Source organism: Columba livia, chromosome 1 (genome assembly GCF_036013475.1).
Source record: "Columba livia isolate bColLiv1 breed racing homer chromosome 1, bColLiv1.pat.W.v2, whole genome shotgun sequence".
Lineage (NCBI taxonomy): Eukaryota > Metazoa > Chordata > Aves > Columbiformes > Columbidae > Columba > Columba livia.
In genome coordinates this window covers 136309401-136329120 of record NC_088602.1, presented here as the reverse complement: position 1 = coordinate 136329120, position 19720 = coordinate 136309401, and the positions used below count along the sequence as shown (strand labels likewise).

The 19720-nt window shown below is 39.7% G+C and overlaps 1 protein-coding gene across 8 annotated transcripts in view; it reads left to right on the top strand.

The window, feature by feature from the left end:
- ITPR2 (inositol 1,4,5-trisphosphate receptor type 2) overlaps nt 1-19720 on the top strand; it is a 268651-nt gene that overhangs the window by 185510 nt on the left and 63421 nt on the right. For all 8 annotated transcript variants that reach the window (XM_065032515.1, XM_065032506.1, XM_065032510.1 and 5 more), the window contains 8 exons: nt 2664-2772; nt 4437-4624; nt 5944-6127; nt 6723-6979; nt 7901-8101; nt 9651-9761; nt 14484-14579; nt 15799-15918. In XM_065032515.1, coding sequence (XP_064888587.1) covers nt 2664-2772; nt 4437-4624; nt 5944-6127; nt 6723-6979; nt 7901-8101; nt 9651-9761; nt 14484-14579; nt 15799-15918 — 1266 coding nt within the window. The remainder of the gene's footprint in view (nt 1-2663; nt 2773-4436; nt 4625-5943; nt 6128-6722; nt 6980-7900; nt 8102-9650; nt 9762-14483; nt 14580-15798; nt 15919-19720) is intronic.

The window sequence follows — 19720 nt, the reverse complement described above, 5'->3', positions numbered from 1 at the left end:
ACATTGCATGAGCATTTGAGTGTTTCTCAGGTCTGGTTCATACTGCTGGGCACTTCTGGTCTCCAAGTGGCTGCTAATTTCAGAAGGCTCAGGGAAGTTATATGGCTACCCGAGGTCATTACAAAGGGGATGAAGATCCCAAGCTTGCAAATACGTGGGCCGAGTCTGAGGGCATGTTTTTGGCACAGCTGTCAGGCAAGGCAGAGGTTCCATCACATTCCTGTGTTTCAAACGTGATGTCCTTGACTTTTGATACTTTGGCCTCTGAGAACTCTAAGTGTAGTCTGGATTTGTGGGAGGTTGAGAGACAGATGGAGGGAGTGAGAGACAGCAGGAATGTTAATAATTAAGACTTGCTCCTTGGGACAAGAAGTGAAATCCATGCCTTAGTTTGGGTATGGGTGGAGCTGTATTCCCTTTTCTTTGAAAGTCACAAGGCAGGAAGAAGATCTGAGATGGGCCAACACTTACTCGCTTCCACGCAGTAAGACCAAAGTGCAAAATCATTCATTTTATTAGTCAAATGCTATTTCATGATCTAAAACATTCTTCCTGATAAAATAAAGGCTGCTTTGATTGAACAATTAAGCTTGTGACCATGGGTATTATTCTTAACTATAATGAGATGGCTTTTGGTGTTTCTTGTGCACTGTGGCTGTTTATATGATTTACTGTGTCACTCTGTTGATCGTCAACAGACTACATAGATTGCTGGTTGAGGATGTTGCCTCAAGCTTGAGTTGTTAATGAAGTAGTATGGCAAATACCAGCCTTTCTGATTAAAAGATGTTGTCTCAATGCAGTGCCCATTCTGCATTGGGTCCTCGTCTGGAGTTAGGAAGTGTTTCAGCTCTCTGATCCTATTTGTGTGATACAGTTTTACAATTGTATGATATATATGCCTGAGGAAGTTTGAAAAGGGACTTCATCCTGGTTCTTAGCCCATGTTCATCAGCTCTCATGGGAACTTTTTTCTCTTCACTAACACATTTGTTTTCTTCAGAAGATGAGGAAGAGGTTCACTTTCCTCTAAGACACTGGAGTTTGGTCACAGGTAGAGGCAGGATGTTGAGCAGGAGGAGCTGCTGCACTTCGCCATTTCAAGATCTCTTATGAACTTGGTTATTGTACTTTGTCCATACATGCAGGGTTGAACTCCATCACAAACTAGGCTGGGAAGAAATCTCTCTCTATAAATCCTGAGAGACTTCTGGTTATTTGTCATCCTCTGTAGCATAGAGCATGGTTGCTTAAGCTCACCTGGGAAGTCTACCTAATAAATTCCCTGGCATCACAGGTGTGTAGGTGATGCCTTTTCTTGCAGCAACTGTATTTGTGGCTTTTGATAATTTACTATAGGCCTAGCACATTCATTGGCCATTTGAGGGAACTCTGTATAGACTATTATCAAATGAAAACGTCAATACAAGAAATAGGAAGGAATGGTTGGTTTGCGTTGTCAGGCTGCACAGAGAATACTGCATTCTGGCACTTGTTGGAGGTGGACAACTTCCTTGTCCTTGAGGTCCACGAAGCAGTGAAGCTCCACTGTGGCATGTAGTTGCTCTTGGAAATACTGCTAAGTTAAGACAAGTGGGAGTGTGAGCAGTGCTTCTTGAGGTGTTTCTGGGGCTTACTTCCCCACTGCTTGCTGTATGTGGTGGCCACAGAGATGTTTCAGTTGAAAGTTGACTGCTGCACTAATGTGCATGCACTGGTGAGCTGGCAAGTACTGAGGTTGCTTCTGGTGCACATGTTTTTAAGAACTGTTTTTCATTAAAACCAGTAGATGACTAAAAGTAAGGAAGAAGTCATCTCGTTCTGCTGCCAAGCTGTTGAAATGAGCACTTTTTCCCCTTCCCCAATCATCAGAGACATTGCCATACTTTTTTCTTTATAAAATCTTAGGTTACACATATACCTGCAGTTGCTGTGTCACCTACTGCCTCTGTAAAGCTGAATGTTGACTGCAGGTGTTCCCAGGAGACTGGAGGCAAAATTAGAACGTGAAGAAATTGATACCCCCCACTCTTAAGTCAATGTGTGTTGTGTTGCAGAACATAGGCAAAATGAACGGGGAGATCTTTAGAGAGCTGCATGCAAATTTTGACTGGTTGTGATTTTGGAAGTAAAGGAACAAGGAGATACAGAGAATGCTTTTTAAGCTACTCTATCAAATGTCATATCTCTGTTTTAATATTTCATGTGATGTGGCTTCTTTCAGATGATCAGCTGGATTATCTGAGATCAGAGAAAAGGGAGTGATTCTACTCAGCTGCAGAAAATAGGAAGAAAGTACTGCCATGGCAGGGTAGGGCACAAAGACTGACTGCAGAGCATTGGCACTTTGTAGAATTTGTTTCAATATACACATCTTACTTTAGCCAGTAAAAAGTTATTGAGGTGGAGATATTTGATTTATAATCAATTTTAAAAGAAACTTCAAAGAAGGTTTATACAACAGTGTTTTAGAATTCTTCCCATGAGATTTGTTAGATAAGACCATTAGGTGTTTGTTTTCTGGAAACATTTACTGTTTGTATGCTTACTAATTAACACAGAAAGACTTAATCAATTATGTATCTATGTTAAACACCTTGCTTTTCAAACAAAGGAAGTTGACCACAACTCTGATTTCTTCTATTTTTATCTTTCTCTTAAAGGGCAACACTTTAAGGAAAATACTCCTACATCGCTACTTTAAAGGAGAATATGGAAGTGGTATGAATGGGCCTCTGTCTGCCAGCTACAGCAAAACTGCACAAGTGGGAGGTAAATCCGCACAGATCATTTAAAGAGCATGAAATTGGCAGCACCATTTTTTTTCTAATAGGCACGTTGGAAGTGCTCCAGGGATTCGGTCAATAAATAAACCAAACACATTCTGTAACCAGTTAGAAGAAAGGTAATATCAGACTTTTCATATTTTTAAGTTGCGTGGACTCGTCTCAGATGGCTGGTGTGCATTTTGTGGTACAGAAGTAGAGACTTTCCTCGTGCTCCCCAGTCAATCATTCAGTTTAGATCCAATTTGTAATACCATTTTAATTTGCCGGTAAATCCATCTCCAGAAATCCAGCAAAGCACAAAGCATCTGAACAAAGATGTTCCTGTTTCTAGAAACTAACAAAATTTTTTACATTCTGGATCCTTTACTGGTATATGAATAAAAAAAAAAGATATAAGGAAAAGCATCTCACAAAGATACTGACTAGGCAATGGAATAGATTTCCCTGAGAGGTTGCAGAATGTGTCAGTTCTCATTACAACTTCACTGGACAAGCCTCTGATGAACTTGCTCTGACTACCATGAGCAGGAAGTTTGAGTAGGTGATCTCTGTAGGTCCCTTATAACCTAATTTTTTGCATGATTCTGCTATTGCAGGGTGGTTTTTAAGAAAACCCAAACTAACATATGTCATAGGAAATGGGACAGAAGCTAGGTATAGAGCCAGGTCCTAATACTCGCCATTGCATTTTCAGACTGTGTTAAAGGCATGCCCAGGTTTGCAGGCATTTCCAAATGTTGCCCAACTGATCCTCTTCGACTGTTTCTGTGTAGACACTGGAGATATTTGCAGTTTTAATATCCTGTACACCATTTTTTTTTTCTCCCCAACGAACAGGAAAGTAAAGATTTACTATTTTTTTAGTGCTCTTGTCTAAAAGGTGTGTGTATGTATATATGTGTGAGTGCGTGTATGGCTTCATCACAAAGTCTGAACAGTTTCAGTCGCTTTCATAAAAGTAGTACTGACTGATTAAAGCAGTACTATGTTTTTCCTACGGAAGCAGATGCAGTTACATCTATATTGAAGTAATTATAGGAGGGAAAATGGCAATCTGTGATAATAAAAGGTGATTGGTTTAATAAGCTAATACAATTGAACAAAATTCCTTAAAACTGCACCTTTAATTTGGATTAACTGAAGTCTCTATTTTTAAAGAACATCATTGTGATGTTAATGGTCTAGGAGTTACACCAGCAAAAGCATATAGCTGGGAGGTCATACCCATAACCAGAGTGCATTTACCGGTACACAACCTTTGTGTAGATTATGTCTGAGGCTGAAAAGCAGATTTAAAAGTGGTCTCAGAGCACTGACCATACACACAGCTTAGTGTATGCAACAGTGCAATTAAAGAAGAGGTTTGGTGGACAAATCTTTGTAATTTCCAACTTGTTTATTGTCTGAATATCACTACAGAACAGTGGTTCAAGGTTTTGTTTTATTTCTTATTCTTGGAGCCAAACATTGCAGTTTTACACAAAAATCTTGTTTGTATCAAGGGGAATTTTGCCTCAAACAGAATTGCAAAATTAAATATATTACATTGCTGCTGTGTGCGTGAGACAAGTGATTATTACTAATAGATTCATTTTCATATACATATGTGAAACAAACATGAGTGGTATGTGTTTGTGTAATTTGCAGGTGGATTTTCAGGACAAGACTCAGATAAGTCTGGGGTAACAATGTGTGATATTCAGTGCCTTCTGGATAAAGAAGGTGCATCAGAACTAGTCATAGATGTTATAGTAAACACCAAAAACGACAGAATTTTCTCAGAAGGCATTTTGCTTGGTATTGCATTGCTTGAAGGTGGAAATACACAAACACAGGTACTTATTTACTTATTCATGTATTGATTTTCAAATGCATGTAGTCTGGAGACAAGTAAAAAGAACCTTTTTGCTGTGAGTTCTGTGAAAAGTTTATTACTATAATAAGTGTCCCTATAATACAAATGTAAATGTGCCCTGTTACTATGTAATATCTGATAGTGTAGACTCTTCAACAGAATACAACATTTTTTAACTGTCCCCTTCTGTGTAGCACAGTGCTTCTTTTAATCTGGTCTTTGCCATACAAGCATTATTTCCATTTATTTCGTATTTCTCTTTGCAAAATTAAAAATTGCAATACTTTCATGTTTATAATAGCAAAAAAAAAAAAAAAAAAAGTGTTTTGTTTTGGAAATGTGTAGGGACATTAATCAAAATCTCCAAAGAGAGAAAAACTGTCCATTTGAGAAGACTGGTACCCCATTCCATAGAAAATAACTGCTTTAAACTACAGATTCTAGTTTTTGTGGATGATGCCCTCTAACTCAACTTTAGTCAAATAAATTATTGTTTATTCTTACTCTATGATCAGCAGAGATATCATGAGAGGGGCGGGGTGGTGTGAATCTTTCCCTGCATATCTCAACATTGCCTATGAAGGGAGCCTGAGTTACCAACTTACACCTCATTGCAAGAGTATAAAAGTCAGATGAGAAGAATCCCTTCTTGTATCTTTGTTCTGTAAAAAAGATAAAGATTTATGTGACCCTCAGAGAGTGTCCAGAAAATGTTAAAGAAGGGAAATTTTGTTGCAGTGTTCTAAAATGAGTTGTTAGGGGATGTAAAAGGCTGTTACTTTAAGATTGATTTTGTGAACTGTTGAAAATTATACTCAACCAGCTTGACAGTAATGCTAAGAGACTGGGCTTAATAACCTAAAATATCAATTTCCATTCTGTGTGAAGTACAAAGAATGTACACAGTCTAAGCTATAATGTTACACGTTCATGATTCTCCTTATTGTTACATAATAACAGTTACTTTTCACTATTACTTATAGGTGGAATACCATAACTCTAGAATGCCTGGAGAAATGGAGAGTGTCACCAAGTAATTTAACTTTAGGTGTAATATTGTGACATTTTAAAGATTGCAAATAGCAGTCTTCACCAGTTTATACAAATTTTAAAATGTTATCATCAATCTTTGTTAGCAGCACTATATCACTTGTGAAAGAACAGGTCAGGCAGTGACCGATATTTGTTTTGTGTAAGTGAAGTAATTATTCATCATTTGTTTCATAAAAAATAGTGTATTTCTGCATTTATTCTTCTTAGAAGATTGATATCTGGAGAATATATATTTTTTTTTTGCAGTATTCGACTTACCAGCAACTGAAGGAGCAAAAAAAATCAGAAAAATTCTTTAAAGTCCTGTATGACCGCATGAAAGCTGCTCAGCAGGAGATACGATCAACAGTGACAGTGAATACGATTGATTTGGGGAGCAAAAAGAAAGATGATGATAGTGACCTGACTGTATCTGTTCCCAAAAAGAGAGGTAAAGATGCAGCCATGTAAACAAGGGCAGAAGTAGATTATATTCAAAGCACGTGTACTGCACCACTGATACTATGCTGCATTGATCAGTAAGCTTTACTATTAATCATTGTTAATTTGCATCTTCTGCCTGTTTTTCTCTAAATTATACGCCACCTCTTAAGCTGGTTTAAAGGAAGTACCTTTGATGAAATCAGTGAAGCTATAACACTTAATGCCAGCAGAAGATATAGAAACATATTTTTAGAGAAGCAGAAGTAGAGGCTGCTGCTAATGGGGCTATTTCACAAGAGCAAGCGCAGGAACCGATTTCCCACCCTGTGGTCCTTCCATTGTTCTCATCATTTATTGTATATGGGAGAGAAATAGTAGGGCTTTTTGTTTTAATGTTCTGTTTCACTCTGGTTTGTGGTTTAATTGGAACATGCTATCCCTGCATGAATGTTGCTTTGATATTCTTTGTAAGTTGCCTAGAGGTCTTTGAAAAGTTAGGCACCAACAAAGAAAAACTTGCATTCATTATTATTGTTTTCTTATTGTTTAATCGAATGAGGAGAAAGAGTTTCAAAAATGAAGGAAAATTATCTTGTTTTCAGTAAAGGATTCAACCCTGCATCTGAAAGAGGGTATGAAAGGGCAGTTAACAGAAGCATCTTCAGCAACGTCCAAGGCTTACTCTGTGTATAGAAGAGAAATGGACCCAGAAATAGATCTTATGGGCTCAGGAACAGATGCTGCAAATGCAGAAGAGAAATCCACGGAAGAAGCAATCATGAGCCCTGCCATAGCAATCATGCAGCCAATATTGAGATTTCTTCAGTTGCTGTGCGAGAACCACAACCGAGAGCTCCAGGTAAAGTGATTTTGAGCTGAGCTTCAAAAGAAGTATTACAGGAGCTGGAATTTCATAGGGGAAGAAAAACACACCTGTGCATGCCTCCTATTACAGAACGGGAGTGTCTAGAATGTTCTTCTTTTGGTCCAAGTCGTAAAATAACCCTTTTCAAGAATGGCTTCCAAGATCTGGTTGAGCCCATGTTTATGTCCTCAGAATTCCTTGGGACCACAGCTTAGCCACATGGAATTGAGGTCTGTCTAAATGTCCCTAGTAGTATGGTTTCTGTGCACAAATGGTGGGTTGCTTACCATGGGCTTGGAGACCACAGGAAGTTTCTGGGCAAAGTTTGGGTACTACTTTTTTCCCTGGGCATTATGATTGAAGGCTTTAAGATGCTACATGTGTCCCTGTTATTAATCAGTTCCTCTGGTAGAAATTACTGTCCCCATAGCAACCTTTGCAAAATGAATTTCCTGCAAATATCCCTCAGTGCTGTGTCCAGCAGCCTCCCTTAGGGTGGTTTGAACTGAGCTACCATTCTGTACTGACACTGCCAAGGAGCAGTCATAATGTGCCACTATGCCTGCTCTGCTGGGGGTTGAGAAGCTTCCAAGAGAAGGGTTGTAATGAAAAGATTGATGGGGTATATATGTGGGACATATATAAGACATTTAAGGCCAGCAGAAGATATGGAATGCCAGCAGAATGCCAGTGTGGATGTTTGCAAAGTTCATTTTCCTAAGCCCTTCTATCTCTCCTGATCTAATCAGATAATGGTTCTCAACTGCTGCACTAAGGCATAATATATTTTCTGCAGTACCTAAGGTACGCTGGTCATATGGTCATAAATTATTCCCTTTAACATTTTCATGAAAAAGACTGTGTGTTTGACTTGACTCTCTTGTCTTTTTGTTATTCCTTTTCTCCATTCACCAGAATTTTTTAAGACATCAGAACAATAAAACAAATTACAACCTTGTTTGTGAGACCCTTCAGTTTTTGGACTGTATCTGTGGAAGTACAACAGGTGGACTGGGCTTATTGGGGCTTTACATAAATGAGAGGAATGTGGCTCTTGTGAACCAGACGCTGGAAAGCTTGACTGAATATTGCCAAGGTCCATGCCATGAAAATCAGGTAGGGCTCAAATAACTTGTGGATGCAGAAGAATATGCCTGGATGTATGGTAACTGTGTGCTTATTGTAAACCATTCGGTGTTCTTAACTTGTCAGCATCTTTAGTTGTGATATCAATAGTGAAATGGACAAGACTAAAAATCACACTTCTAATCTTCTGTGCCTTGCTTGATGCAGTCTTTTCAAGTCATATAGCTGTGACTTTTGGTAGATTCCTCTAGAGTGCCCTGCTTAGGTAGTGTAGAAAGGTAAAGAATGTAGTTACATGCTGCTATATTTTATCTGAAGAGAACTGTAGTAGATGAAATTGCAGAATTTTTACTATGGATTAGCAATGGGAATATTGTGGTGGGTGAAATTACAAAGATTATCTATTCTTGATACTAGAAATACCGAAAGAAATACCATGCAGTATTAATGCTACTTCATTAACATGCAGAAATGAAGTGCAGAGTGCTTCTGTTGCTATTGCTGGTAATCAACAGCCTTTACTTAATACTTTAAAAACAAACAAACAAATCCTTCAGTGGATTAAATTTTGAACAGTCACATTTGATTCACTAATGGGTGGGGGAAAAAAAATCTGTAAAAAAAGTAATATTACAGGACTGGAGATGGAAGAAAAAAATCTGTTTCAAGTTAACTTGTTCTCCAAGAAGTTTACTTGAGGAACACTGATAGTGAAAGGGAATGATTAGTTACACTTTATTACTTAGACCTACCTGCTGGGAAGTCCTCGGGATTTGAGTTATGCTTGTTTACACCGATTCCAAGTCTGAGTCATTGTATTTCATAGACAAATGCTCCACACTCTCATTTTCATTTTTTCCTCTCTGTCTTTCTGGAAAATTTTTCCTGTCCTATTGTCCTATAAACTTGTTAGAAAAACATACCATAGGCTTGTATAACTGACACTTATTTACAAGGCTGTAAAAGCGTTTGGGAAGTGTCATTGGTCATAATAACAGTTTTGAATTCCATGACCACAAATGTCCTCCTGTGCAGGACGTGTCCAGATGCATGTAGAAAACCTTAATCTTTGCAAACACTTCATGCTATAACAGCAATATTAATGATGCTTGCTGAATGCAAATTAAGAATTTGACTGCAAATTTGATTGTGCTTCCATTCAGGCATGTCTTTTATGTATCTGGATGTGTGTTCAGCTGAATCTGGCAGCATTCCTGTGGGCTGCTGTCTCTAACTTGTACCACTTGGTGCCAAACCCTGCATGATTCTCTGCAAGAGTATTTTAGCTTACACCACCTTTGTTCCAGCTGTGTACTTCACTGCTGGCAGTGCTGGGGTTAGTTATGTACTACACAGGTCTCCTCCGGCACCTCTTGTGACCTGTTTTCAGGCTGCTCTGCTTTGGCTGGGAGGTTCATTACTGTTACAAGGTCCTTCAAATTCTGTGGGGGTTTTCTTTGGGGAATTTGCTGATGTGCATATTCTCTCTCTCCCTCCCTCTGCCCGTCCTGTGTCCCTCTTTCCCCCCTCCTTCCTTCCATCGCCCCCTTGCCTCCAACTCCCTTCTCTTATTTTGCAGACTTGCATAGCCACCCATGAGTCTAATGGGATTGATATTATAATTGCACTCATCTTGAATGACATAAACCCTCTTGGCAAATACTGCATGGACTTGGTGCTTCAGCTGAAGGTACAGTAAATATAAATTTGTTTATTTAAATTTGAGTAATAATCGAAGACATACCTATGCAAGAGCTCTAGGCAACCTGACATTTACTTAATCCTACTATAGCATAATATACTCAGCAGCCTTTGAAACCAAACATTGCAAATGAATTCAGCTCAGCTTCTGAATCCTTATCAGGCTCTCTACCACAGACCTTTCGACCCACTGTTGTGTTTGGGAGTATAACCTGAGCTTTTCTAAAAAAAATCCTATCAAAGAGATGCGATATACCCAACATGGAGAGTCTATATTGTGGGCATAAAATCTCATGGGATTGTTAAATGGTAACACTGTACAGACATGTAACAAGTCAGGCATTCTCTGTTTATACTGAACTCTTAAAAATTTTTTGAGAAGGAGATGTGAAAAAATAATAATATATCAGGTGACCCATAATGTCAAATAAAGTGGAAAACAAGGCTAAAGTAAATTGTATTTTGTTTCCCTTCTCATTGTCCTCTGAGGAGGAGGACAAAGTGTAGAGTGGGAGGGCTTGTAATTTTGTTTAGTATTCTCTGGAGAGCTCCATAGGCTCGTAGATGTTTTCCTCTGGTCCGTGTGCCAATTAGGGTAGAACTTGTCCAGGAGGAGCCTTGGGTTATTGCCTTTTCTTGCAGATGGCCTGTTTCCTCTCCACAACCAGCAAATGCTTTGTGGTAGCTGCACTGCATCATATTGGCAACATTATGGATGTCTAATAAAATAATTAATATAGCCGTATATCATGTACAATGAAGCATTGAATCAACAGTGCTTTACACATGATTTTAATAACTGTAATTACATTTTTGAATGGCACTGTAATTCAGGCCCCCCTCAAGCAAAACACTTAAGGAGACATTTAACTTTGAGCATGCAGACAGTTCTTTTGAAGTCTAAATTTAATTTTCTGTAAAGACCTAGCTACAATAACTCCAATGCCATTTTGATTAGCCATTATTATGAAGCTAGCAAATGCTTGTAGAACATATTTTCTATGTAATAACCAGAACTGGAGTTTAGAGGTGTCGCTGCAAGGACCAGTTTGGCCTTGTTCACAGAAGACTATATGTGCCTTACTCTTACTTAAATAGCAAAAATCGTGGTGAATGATACCAGAAGTTCAAACTGTGGAAATGATTCTGATTTTACAGAATCACAGAGTCATTTAGGTTAGAATGGACATCTCGAGGTCATCTTGTCCAACCCCCCTGATCAAGCAGGGTCAGCTAGAGCAGTTTTCCCAGGACCATGTCCAGTTGAATATCTCCACAGTTGGAGACTCCACAACCTGTCTGGGCAAACTATTCAGTAAAAAAACAGTAAAAAAGTGTTTTCTTGTGTTTAAATGGAATTTAATGTGTCTTAATCTGTGTACATTGCCTCTTGACCTCTCACTGGGCACTGCTGAGAGAAGTCTGGCTCCCTCTTCTTCATTCCCTCCCATCAGGTGTTTAACATCCCTCTGAGTCCTCTCTTCTCCAGGCCGAACAGTCCCAGCTCTCAGCCACTCCTTCTATGAAAAATGCTCCATTCCCTTAATTATCTTTGTGGCTTTTTGCTGGACTAGTTCCAGTAAGTCCATGTCTCTCTCATACTGGGGAAGCTCAGAACTGGACACAGTGCTGGGCCGGATGTGATGTCAAGAATTAGATCTGAATTAAGAAGTTACTGGGTTTTATTTTGAGTGACAGCACATAGAAATAATATAGCACCGAGTTTACCAGGTGATGTTTAGCATTGACAATCTGTCAGTGTTCACAGGCAACTCTGAAGTTACAAATAAATACATTTTGCAGTGAAATACAGAATGCAAATTATATAGGCCCACACTATTACACATACAAACGAGCTCAGACACTGTTTTCAGGGAACGTTATATGTTGAACTCACCCCCAACCAAAGCAAAGGCAATGCAGAATTATATTTTCCCATGCCATCTTAATTTAGCTTGTTTTGCACAAAGTTTGTGATGTGGTATTTAATTACATCTTCATGGATTATATTTTCCACTGGACTCCCGAATTGTTTAGTGAGCAGGGTAGACAGTGTTCACTGAGTGCACAGATGGCCAATGTTCTGTTCTGCCTCTTGTTATTTTGAGGGTGACCCTCTGGCCTTCCTTACTGACTAATATTTAAGTCCTGGCACGTAGCATGACCTCAGTATCTGCTACTCTGTATAGTGGTAGGATGAACAGATGTTGTAGTCCAAGGGAAGAGAGAGTCTAATACGAGTATCTTTTTGGCTACATCTAGTTGCTTCACACCAAAATTCTTATGAGGAGATGAGATGTGAAATCACGTAAAGAGAAATGAAGACTAGGAATACTTTGGGCTGTCCTGTTTGTAGCACCTGGGAACTGATTTTTTGCAGTACTGATGTGTCATGAAGAACTTTATACTGTATTTTTCAGTTAATGGACCTCTTTTCCTCATTGATAGCTGGGAATGGAAATCAGATCCTAAGTTCTCAAAGCATGCAAAAAATGAGGTAGGAATAGTCAAATGAGCATCTCAGTGTCAGTTACAAGTGATCAAAGAGAGAAAAAAACCTGAGAATGCACGTGCCTGCTGTAATTCTAGGCTGTGGCATGGCACTTTTGCTGAGTCAGTGGAAAGAAGCTGGCTGTTGATGACACAAAGTCCTACCCACCCTCTGCCTTTCTTCACTTTCTGGAAGCCACAGCAGCCTTCTCTCCATCCCCAGGGTTATCTGCACTGGGAGATGGCTTCAAAGTCCTCACCCGTGAATGAGTAGACTGGTGCCTTCCTCCACTGTTTCTTCCCCTTCCTTCTCAAGCTAGCTGGCAGCCTGTCTTGCCCCCTTCTCTCTCAGAGATCCTACCGATGCTACCACAGCTGACTTGGTCACCACTGTAAGGGAAAACTGCAGCAGAAAATGAAGGATCCAGTTCTTCAGAGCAGCACCTTGTCAGGAGTCTTAATCAAAATGCTGTCCTTTCCCTCTGCCTGGTCTCAATCTCTACGCACATTACATTTCTGCAGTATAGGTTGCAAGGTAAGGAATCTGACTAGACCTTTCCAATGGACAGTCCTGATTTGATTTTGGAGCAAAGGGGAGCTATGGAAAAATTCATGTGGAATCCTGCTCTCCTTTATCCAGTCCTAGTCTGGTCTTCTCATCTGTTGTTCTTTGTCCTTATCTCATTCTTGAGTTGGCAAGCCCAGTGTCCTCTGTCCTGGCTTCTCACTCAACTCCCAGAAGGTCCTAGCTCCCCTGCCATGTATAAATCCTCATTCTATTAAACTACCTTGCTTCCATCTATGCCTTCCTTCTGCAGCTGACTTCTCAACCTACAGTCCTCCAGTTGGAGATATTCAAACCTCAGCTTGACACAGCCTTGAACAACGTGCTTTGAGCAGGGGGTGGGACTGCTGGAAGACTGGTCCAGAGGACAGCCTCGAGTGTTGTGATTCAGCCTGCATGGGTTTTTGATTCTGTGCCCACCGAGAAAAGCTCTGTGGACTTTTATTTATGGAACTTGCAAGTTTCTACAGTATAGTATTCAAATTGTAATTTAAAAAATGCTTACAAGGTGGACAAATTTGGCTGGGTTTTCCCTGGGGACTACAACTTGCATGACTGTGTTATCTTGGCCTCTAGTCCTGCAGATTTTCAGCTCTGCTATCAAAACTTGGAGCTACAAAGGCTGCTTAAAACAGAAGTTGCTTGAACATGCAGAAAATAACATCTCTTTTGCCTCTGTCCCAAAAGCAGCTGAACCCTTTTCCTCCAGAATTGCCCATAGTAATTGTCTGAGGCACTCACACACTGTGAGAAATTTCAGTTTGAATTACTGATGTTGGGCAATAAGCAGCTTTGAATGATGTTGAGTGGTGGGTTGAGAGTTTTAGGGGCCCCTACCTGTATCATGGTACTGCGGTCTGCTTCTGAGTATTCAAACAGCTCAGTCTGTAATGGTGAGGGGATGCTGTGATGGGTGAACCAAGGTAACCATGCTTTGCCAGAAAGCCATCAAACCTCCAAAGCCATTCTTCCTCTCCCATTCACAGCATTAGATGTAACTGAAAGTCGGGTCTCAGAAGTCTAAGGCACTACTGGGTCACTGCTGCTAATGCTTATGCTACTGAATCCTTGGAAGAGAGCTTGGTGAAAAGCAGCCAGCTGACAAAGTAAAGAATATCTTTATATGTTCTCCTGGGAATATTTGTTAGTGAAACAAGATCCCAGGAATGTATGAAAACAGTTTATTTTATAGCCTTTCAAATAATAACCAGTTGGACCCTATAAAAACCAAAGGGTAAGGAAACCTGCCTGAATAATGAAACCTTCAGTGTAATACATTTTGCAGTTACCTCTGTTGAGTATTCTTTTAACACAAATCCATGGCAAAAATTGCCAGGTGGGCAATAAGAAAAGGAAATGGGATTTCATTTCTTCTGCACAGTATAGAAGAAGGCTCTGTAATTAAGTTGAATATTTTTCAATATTTAAAATACTTCTTCCAATATAGCATGCAGGGATAGTTAGCCTTACAGTGTGCTGACATTAAAATGGGAGAAAAACCCTATTAAATATGTCAGTAAAATAAAATATGGAAGTAGTTTAAAATCTTATCCCCTAAAAAAGTGCTCCTCATAATCTCAATTAAAACAAATGCAAGGTTCGTTAATCCATGAAATAGATTTTTAAATTTGCATTAACTTGGTTTTGTATCTCTAGAACAATGCCTCCAAGCTTTTGCTGGCTATTATGGAAAGCAGGCACGACAGCGAGAATGCGGAAAGAATCCTTTTCAACATGAGACCAAGGGAACTGGTGAGAAAACTTCTGAATATTCATAAATCTTTTGGCTGAAAAAAAATCTGTCATTAAAACATTTTTAAAATTATCTACATCTAAGCTGAGAAGTGTTGGCAGCGTATAGTGACACAATGTATCAGGATAGTACTAATTCACAAAAAGTACTTTGAAAGGATCAAGCATGCATGATTTCAGTCTTTATGACTTCATTATTTTTATCCGTTCCAAGCACTTTTCTGTAATTGTTTCCTAACTGTATTATCATCCTCTGGTAGACTGTCTTCAAGTACGCTTTGTCAGGGGCTGGGAAATTAAGCTTGTACAGTTTGTGAAACAGTGCTAACAGAAGTGTGTGTGTAGACATATTATATATATATATTATAGGTATATATGTTGTCTGTTATACATATATGTCTCAGGAGCAAACAGACAGACTTACAAGCAGTTGTCGCTGTATTTTAGAACAACCATGATATTTCTGTAGGTCTCCAGGAATTTTAATTAGGTTGTAAGTTTGGAGAAATTGTTCTTAATCCAGTTGACCATGTAAGAGCAGTGACTGAAAAACCTGTTTTGTGGGAAATCTGTGGGCACCAGCCCCTGCACTGGAGCAGAGCCCAGTGGCCTGCTGGTTTTGGGACTCATCACCATGGTGACACATCAGCATGATGAGGCTGTCCCCATGGTACAACCTCAGGATCAGGCCCTGCGTGGGGAATGGAGGATTTCTCCCCTGTTTGTCCTGTAAGAGGCTTTTGAATATTTTGGAATTACCTCATCACCCTGCCAGATCTGTATCTTCCTTTTCTTTTTGGTTTAGTGTTTTTTGTTGTTTTGGTTTGGTTTTTTTCCCCCTGTTAAATTGTATAGATGACAGCCAGCTCTACGCAGAGAGAAATTATGACTTCATTCTATGTGCTGTGCAAGTCTACCTGTGGTAACTGTGGCTCTGTCTTTAAAAGCATTTTTAAAAACACCTGTTCGGAGAGGCTCAGCATCCCTGCTCATTTCTCATGGCTGCAGAAGTTTTGCTGGGGAGAAATGTGGCAGTTTGGAGCTTTGTAAATACTTCAAGCTTGTCTTTATTCAGAAGGTGTTTCTCAGACTGCTCGCTCTTCTTGCAGGACTTGCAGGGCACCCATCCAGGCTTGAGCTGAACAAAACTAGTGTGTTTGGTGCTTTTTCCCTAAGAATACAGTTATTTCATCTCTTCTTGGTTGGGTTTGCATTACAGGTGGATGTGATGAAGAATGCGTATAACCAAGGCCTTGAATGTGACCATGAGGAGGAGAATGGTGATGATGGCATCTCCCCAAAAGATGTTGGCCATAATATCTATATTTTGGCACATCAGGTAAGTCTTATTTGTTGTGTGGCTGCTTCCAGAAAAGTGTTACATAGCTAAACTCCACACAAAACCTGTCTGATCAAATAGGGGAGTTTTCCCGTCTTCTGATTTCTGGCTCATGTTTGTGTACAACGTGACTTTATCTGGAAAGCTGCTGAGAGCAGGAGAAGTAAGCTGTCTCACTGTGTGAGCAGCCACCCTATGGGATTTGGTAGGCTCGATTTTTGTGAAATAACAATGTAGAGCAAAGCAGTTAATGTCTTCTTAGCTTTGTCTTCTTTTAATGTTAACAGCTCATTTATATCAATCAGATCATAAAACACATTCTTCTTATTATTATTGGTGTATTTTAAATAGTAACTTCAGTCGTGATACCAAGTAAACTTGAACTGAGAAGATTCCTATTGCTTTAAATATATTAGTTAGCCAATAAGAAAAACTTGGCCTTTTTACTGTTTTCTCCTTTCAAATTATATTGTAGTTCCCTCAAGCTTTTCTTAATCACTCTTACTTCTCTTCTGGCAAAGGTAGATTGTACACTGAAGGCTTCTATTTAATGGGATATTAATTCTTTAGAGCAGTTGGTATAAAAATACTTTTATCTTTCAATTATGTTAAGAGTATTGGAAAGATTTTTTTTAAATTAAAAAAGGAAAGACCACATATTTCTTGATTATGTCATGAATGATAGCATTTGATATGTCATTTAAGGGCCAAAGTTTTAAAAAATGTTTTTACTAAGAAGAAATAAATGAATAGGGATAAGGAGTGTTCTACATTCATTATGCTTATTAAGTGTTGTTAGGAATTGAATACTCAATGGGAAAAGAAAAGAAAGCCATCTATAGTTACACTAGTATTATGCAATGTTTCTTTCAAGCAAGGAATGCAAAAACAGTTACTGAGTTATGCTTGCGTGCTTGCAGCACATTCACATAAGTAAGTGTTGTTAATATGTTGTTGTTGTGGTTGACCATGTTCTACTCTTGTATTGCATGTAGGACTGTACATATCATCGACAATCATAGGACTTTTAGAAAACAACTGTAGCTCCTTAGCTTGTATGATGATTTACTCCTTGTACGAATGCTTATAATGTAAATTCAAATGCCTGCCAAATTGAAACATTGGTGTTTTGTGTCTTCTCCCTACAGTTTGTGTTAAGTGACTTAACAGAGTTTGTGACAATGGAAAATAATTTTGGGGGAGTAGAATATAGGCCTAAAACTATATATGAATTGACTGCTAGGGTCATTTTACAAAAGAGGTCACTAGCTAGCTGAGGCATAGATTAAGCTCTGTCCCTAGATACATGTTCAGGGTGCTGGGGAGGTGCATGGTGCCACTCCACAGCTATTCTAAATGTCTGATCCATAGTTGGCATTATGGTTGCATAAGGCTGGATATTTTTGCAGCAATTTACTGAGTTCCTTCCTGTTCTGTAAAATTAAATGGCATGATTGACTCTGTATGCTGTAAAAATATCCGTCTTTTTACAAAAAAAAAAGGGAAAAAAAAGACTTTTCCTCTTCTTGCATTTCTGTGACACAGTACCTGTGTCTGCTCACAATAGCTTTGCACCCATGTCCAGCCCCATATCAAAACAATGCAATGGAGTGGCAGGCAATCTGGGGCCTTTCTCTGTCCTCCGCTAATGAAAAGCTATGATTCTTGGCACAGGACTGCTGATCTTTGACCCCAAGCTCTCTCCATGTGTGCCCTTTCACTCACCCTGGGATGGGCAGGATACAAGCATGGTCCCTCCTCAGTAAAGCCATTGTTGCCAGGTTCCTTTGCTGGCTCCACCCTCCAAACAGCCTCTTACGCTTTGCTATGTTGAAGTGGCTTTTTGGTTGCTGGGCCTTCGACTGGGCTTAGCTGACTTGATTTCTATAATATTTCTTTGCTGTGGTCCTTGCAGTTTCACGGTTCCATCTGACTTATATTTTTTCTGCAGCATGTGGCTCTTCAGTCACTTTCCTGACAGTTGCTTGTGACCACTTGCTCTAGTTACAGCCTTTTTGTCCCTCTGGTATAGCAGAATAAAGACCAAGAGTTCCTCTTTTTGCTGTTACAGCCCTCATACACAGACAGTTTATTTTGGGGAGCTCAGACTTTCAGTTTTTGTCGTTGCACTCTTCAGGGTGATGGCAGGTTCTGCATTTTGCCACCACTACATCCTTCCTTGCCCTTCCTGTGGTTGGTGTTACCAGAAGCAAAAGGCATTCTTGTAAATGTTTGACCCACAGTGCATAGAAAGTTATAAATTTGTCACAAGCAAGGCTGAGATTTCTGTTACTAAATCTCCTTTGCAGCCTCCCAACCACTACCCCAAATGCCGATGCAGGCACACGTATGCAAGTGCATGTGTGCACATGTACATCACAGACCACGCACACGCATATCACACACAGAGAGGTGCCTGGGCACAGCACCCTGAGACGTGATGGCTGACTGTTAAATATACCGTGTCATGGCGGTTAGCACATCTTTTCCACGTGTTTCTCTGTCCCCTCTTTATTTCCTCATCCTCCCCAAGCCCGCCACGTGCCATAGCTGTGCTGCTTCCCCTGCACTGACTCCAGGCTATCTTGATGCTGCTGCTCCTCGCTTTTCCCGTTCGACATATTATGAGCAGAGAGGAGAAGGGGGCGGCACGGAGAGAAAGCAGAACTGACTTATCCATGAGGAACTACTCTGAGCTGCACCCCTGGGCTCCTTCCAGAAGCGATTCTTCTACAGCTGATTGTGAAGGAGTGACTCAAACTGGTGCTTGAGGTCACATCCCAGAAAAAGAAGCCTATTATTGGTAGATAGGGAACATTTGCAGTTCTCTTGAAAATCCACGGAAGAGATTCTGTTTTCTTCATCTTGCTCAAATGCCGTGCTGAGAGCCAAGCCATCAACTTGACATTGCTAATTTCTTACAGTAGTCTGGAGTGGATGCCAGTGGTCTGTTATGGAGAGCTACACCAGCTCTTACACCTCTTATTTTCCAGCTGCAGTGAAAAGAAATTGGTGGAGTATTTTTATTACTGTACTTTTAAAAGATCCTGTTAAAGCAGGCTACACTTTGTTTTGCAAAGTTAGTAAGGTTGTCCGCAAAAGGACTTCATCTTGATGTGATGTCTCTGTAGAGATTATGAAAGCTTTTGACATAGTAGCACAAAAGAGTTTCATGCTTACTTCTTATGTCCAGAAGCATTAGCGTAGGAGAATCAAGTTTTGAAATGGCTACCCAAAAAAAAAAAGAAATCATGAAAGGCTAAAGAAATCCTCTGGCTTTTCAGGTTCCTGCTTGAGCTTGCTACCTGTTAGTTACAACAAAGTATTGCAGTAGCTTGTAAACTAAAAACCTTTCTTGGAGTTAGTGCTATTTCTACAAAGTTCATAACCCTTTTACATTTTACTATAAAGTAAGATAAGGCACTGGTTATAACCACAGGCTCCTGTCGTTTGCATGCGTGTATATATGTTCCTCTGTTAACAGAAAATACTTTGGTGTGTTTCTCTGTGTTTTTCAGCTAGATGCAAAGTCTCTAAATCAGGCATGAAGCCCAAGCTAATACACTGTGCCCTTCAGCACGGGCTTTATTCATGAGGCTTAGAAGAACGTGAAATAACGTTACATAGCTTCTAGTCAGCTTGCAGCATGGGAAGAATGCACTTTCATCTGCCTGTAAAGCTACATAGACATGTCTTTGGTCTAGAAGGATGTGAGTGAATAGGGAAGCAAATTGTAATGCTATAACAAATTTTTCAAATTTTCAGTGCCTTGTGACTTCCTCCACCTGGTTCCCAAAGCTGT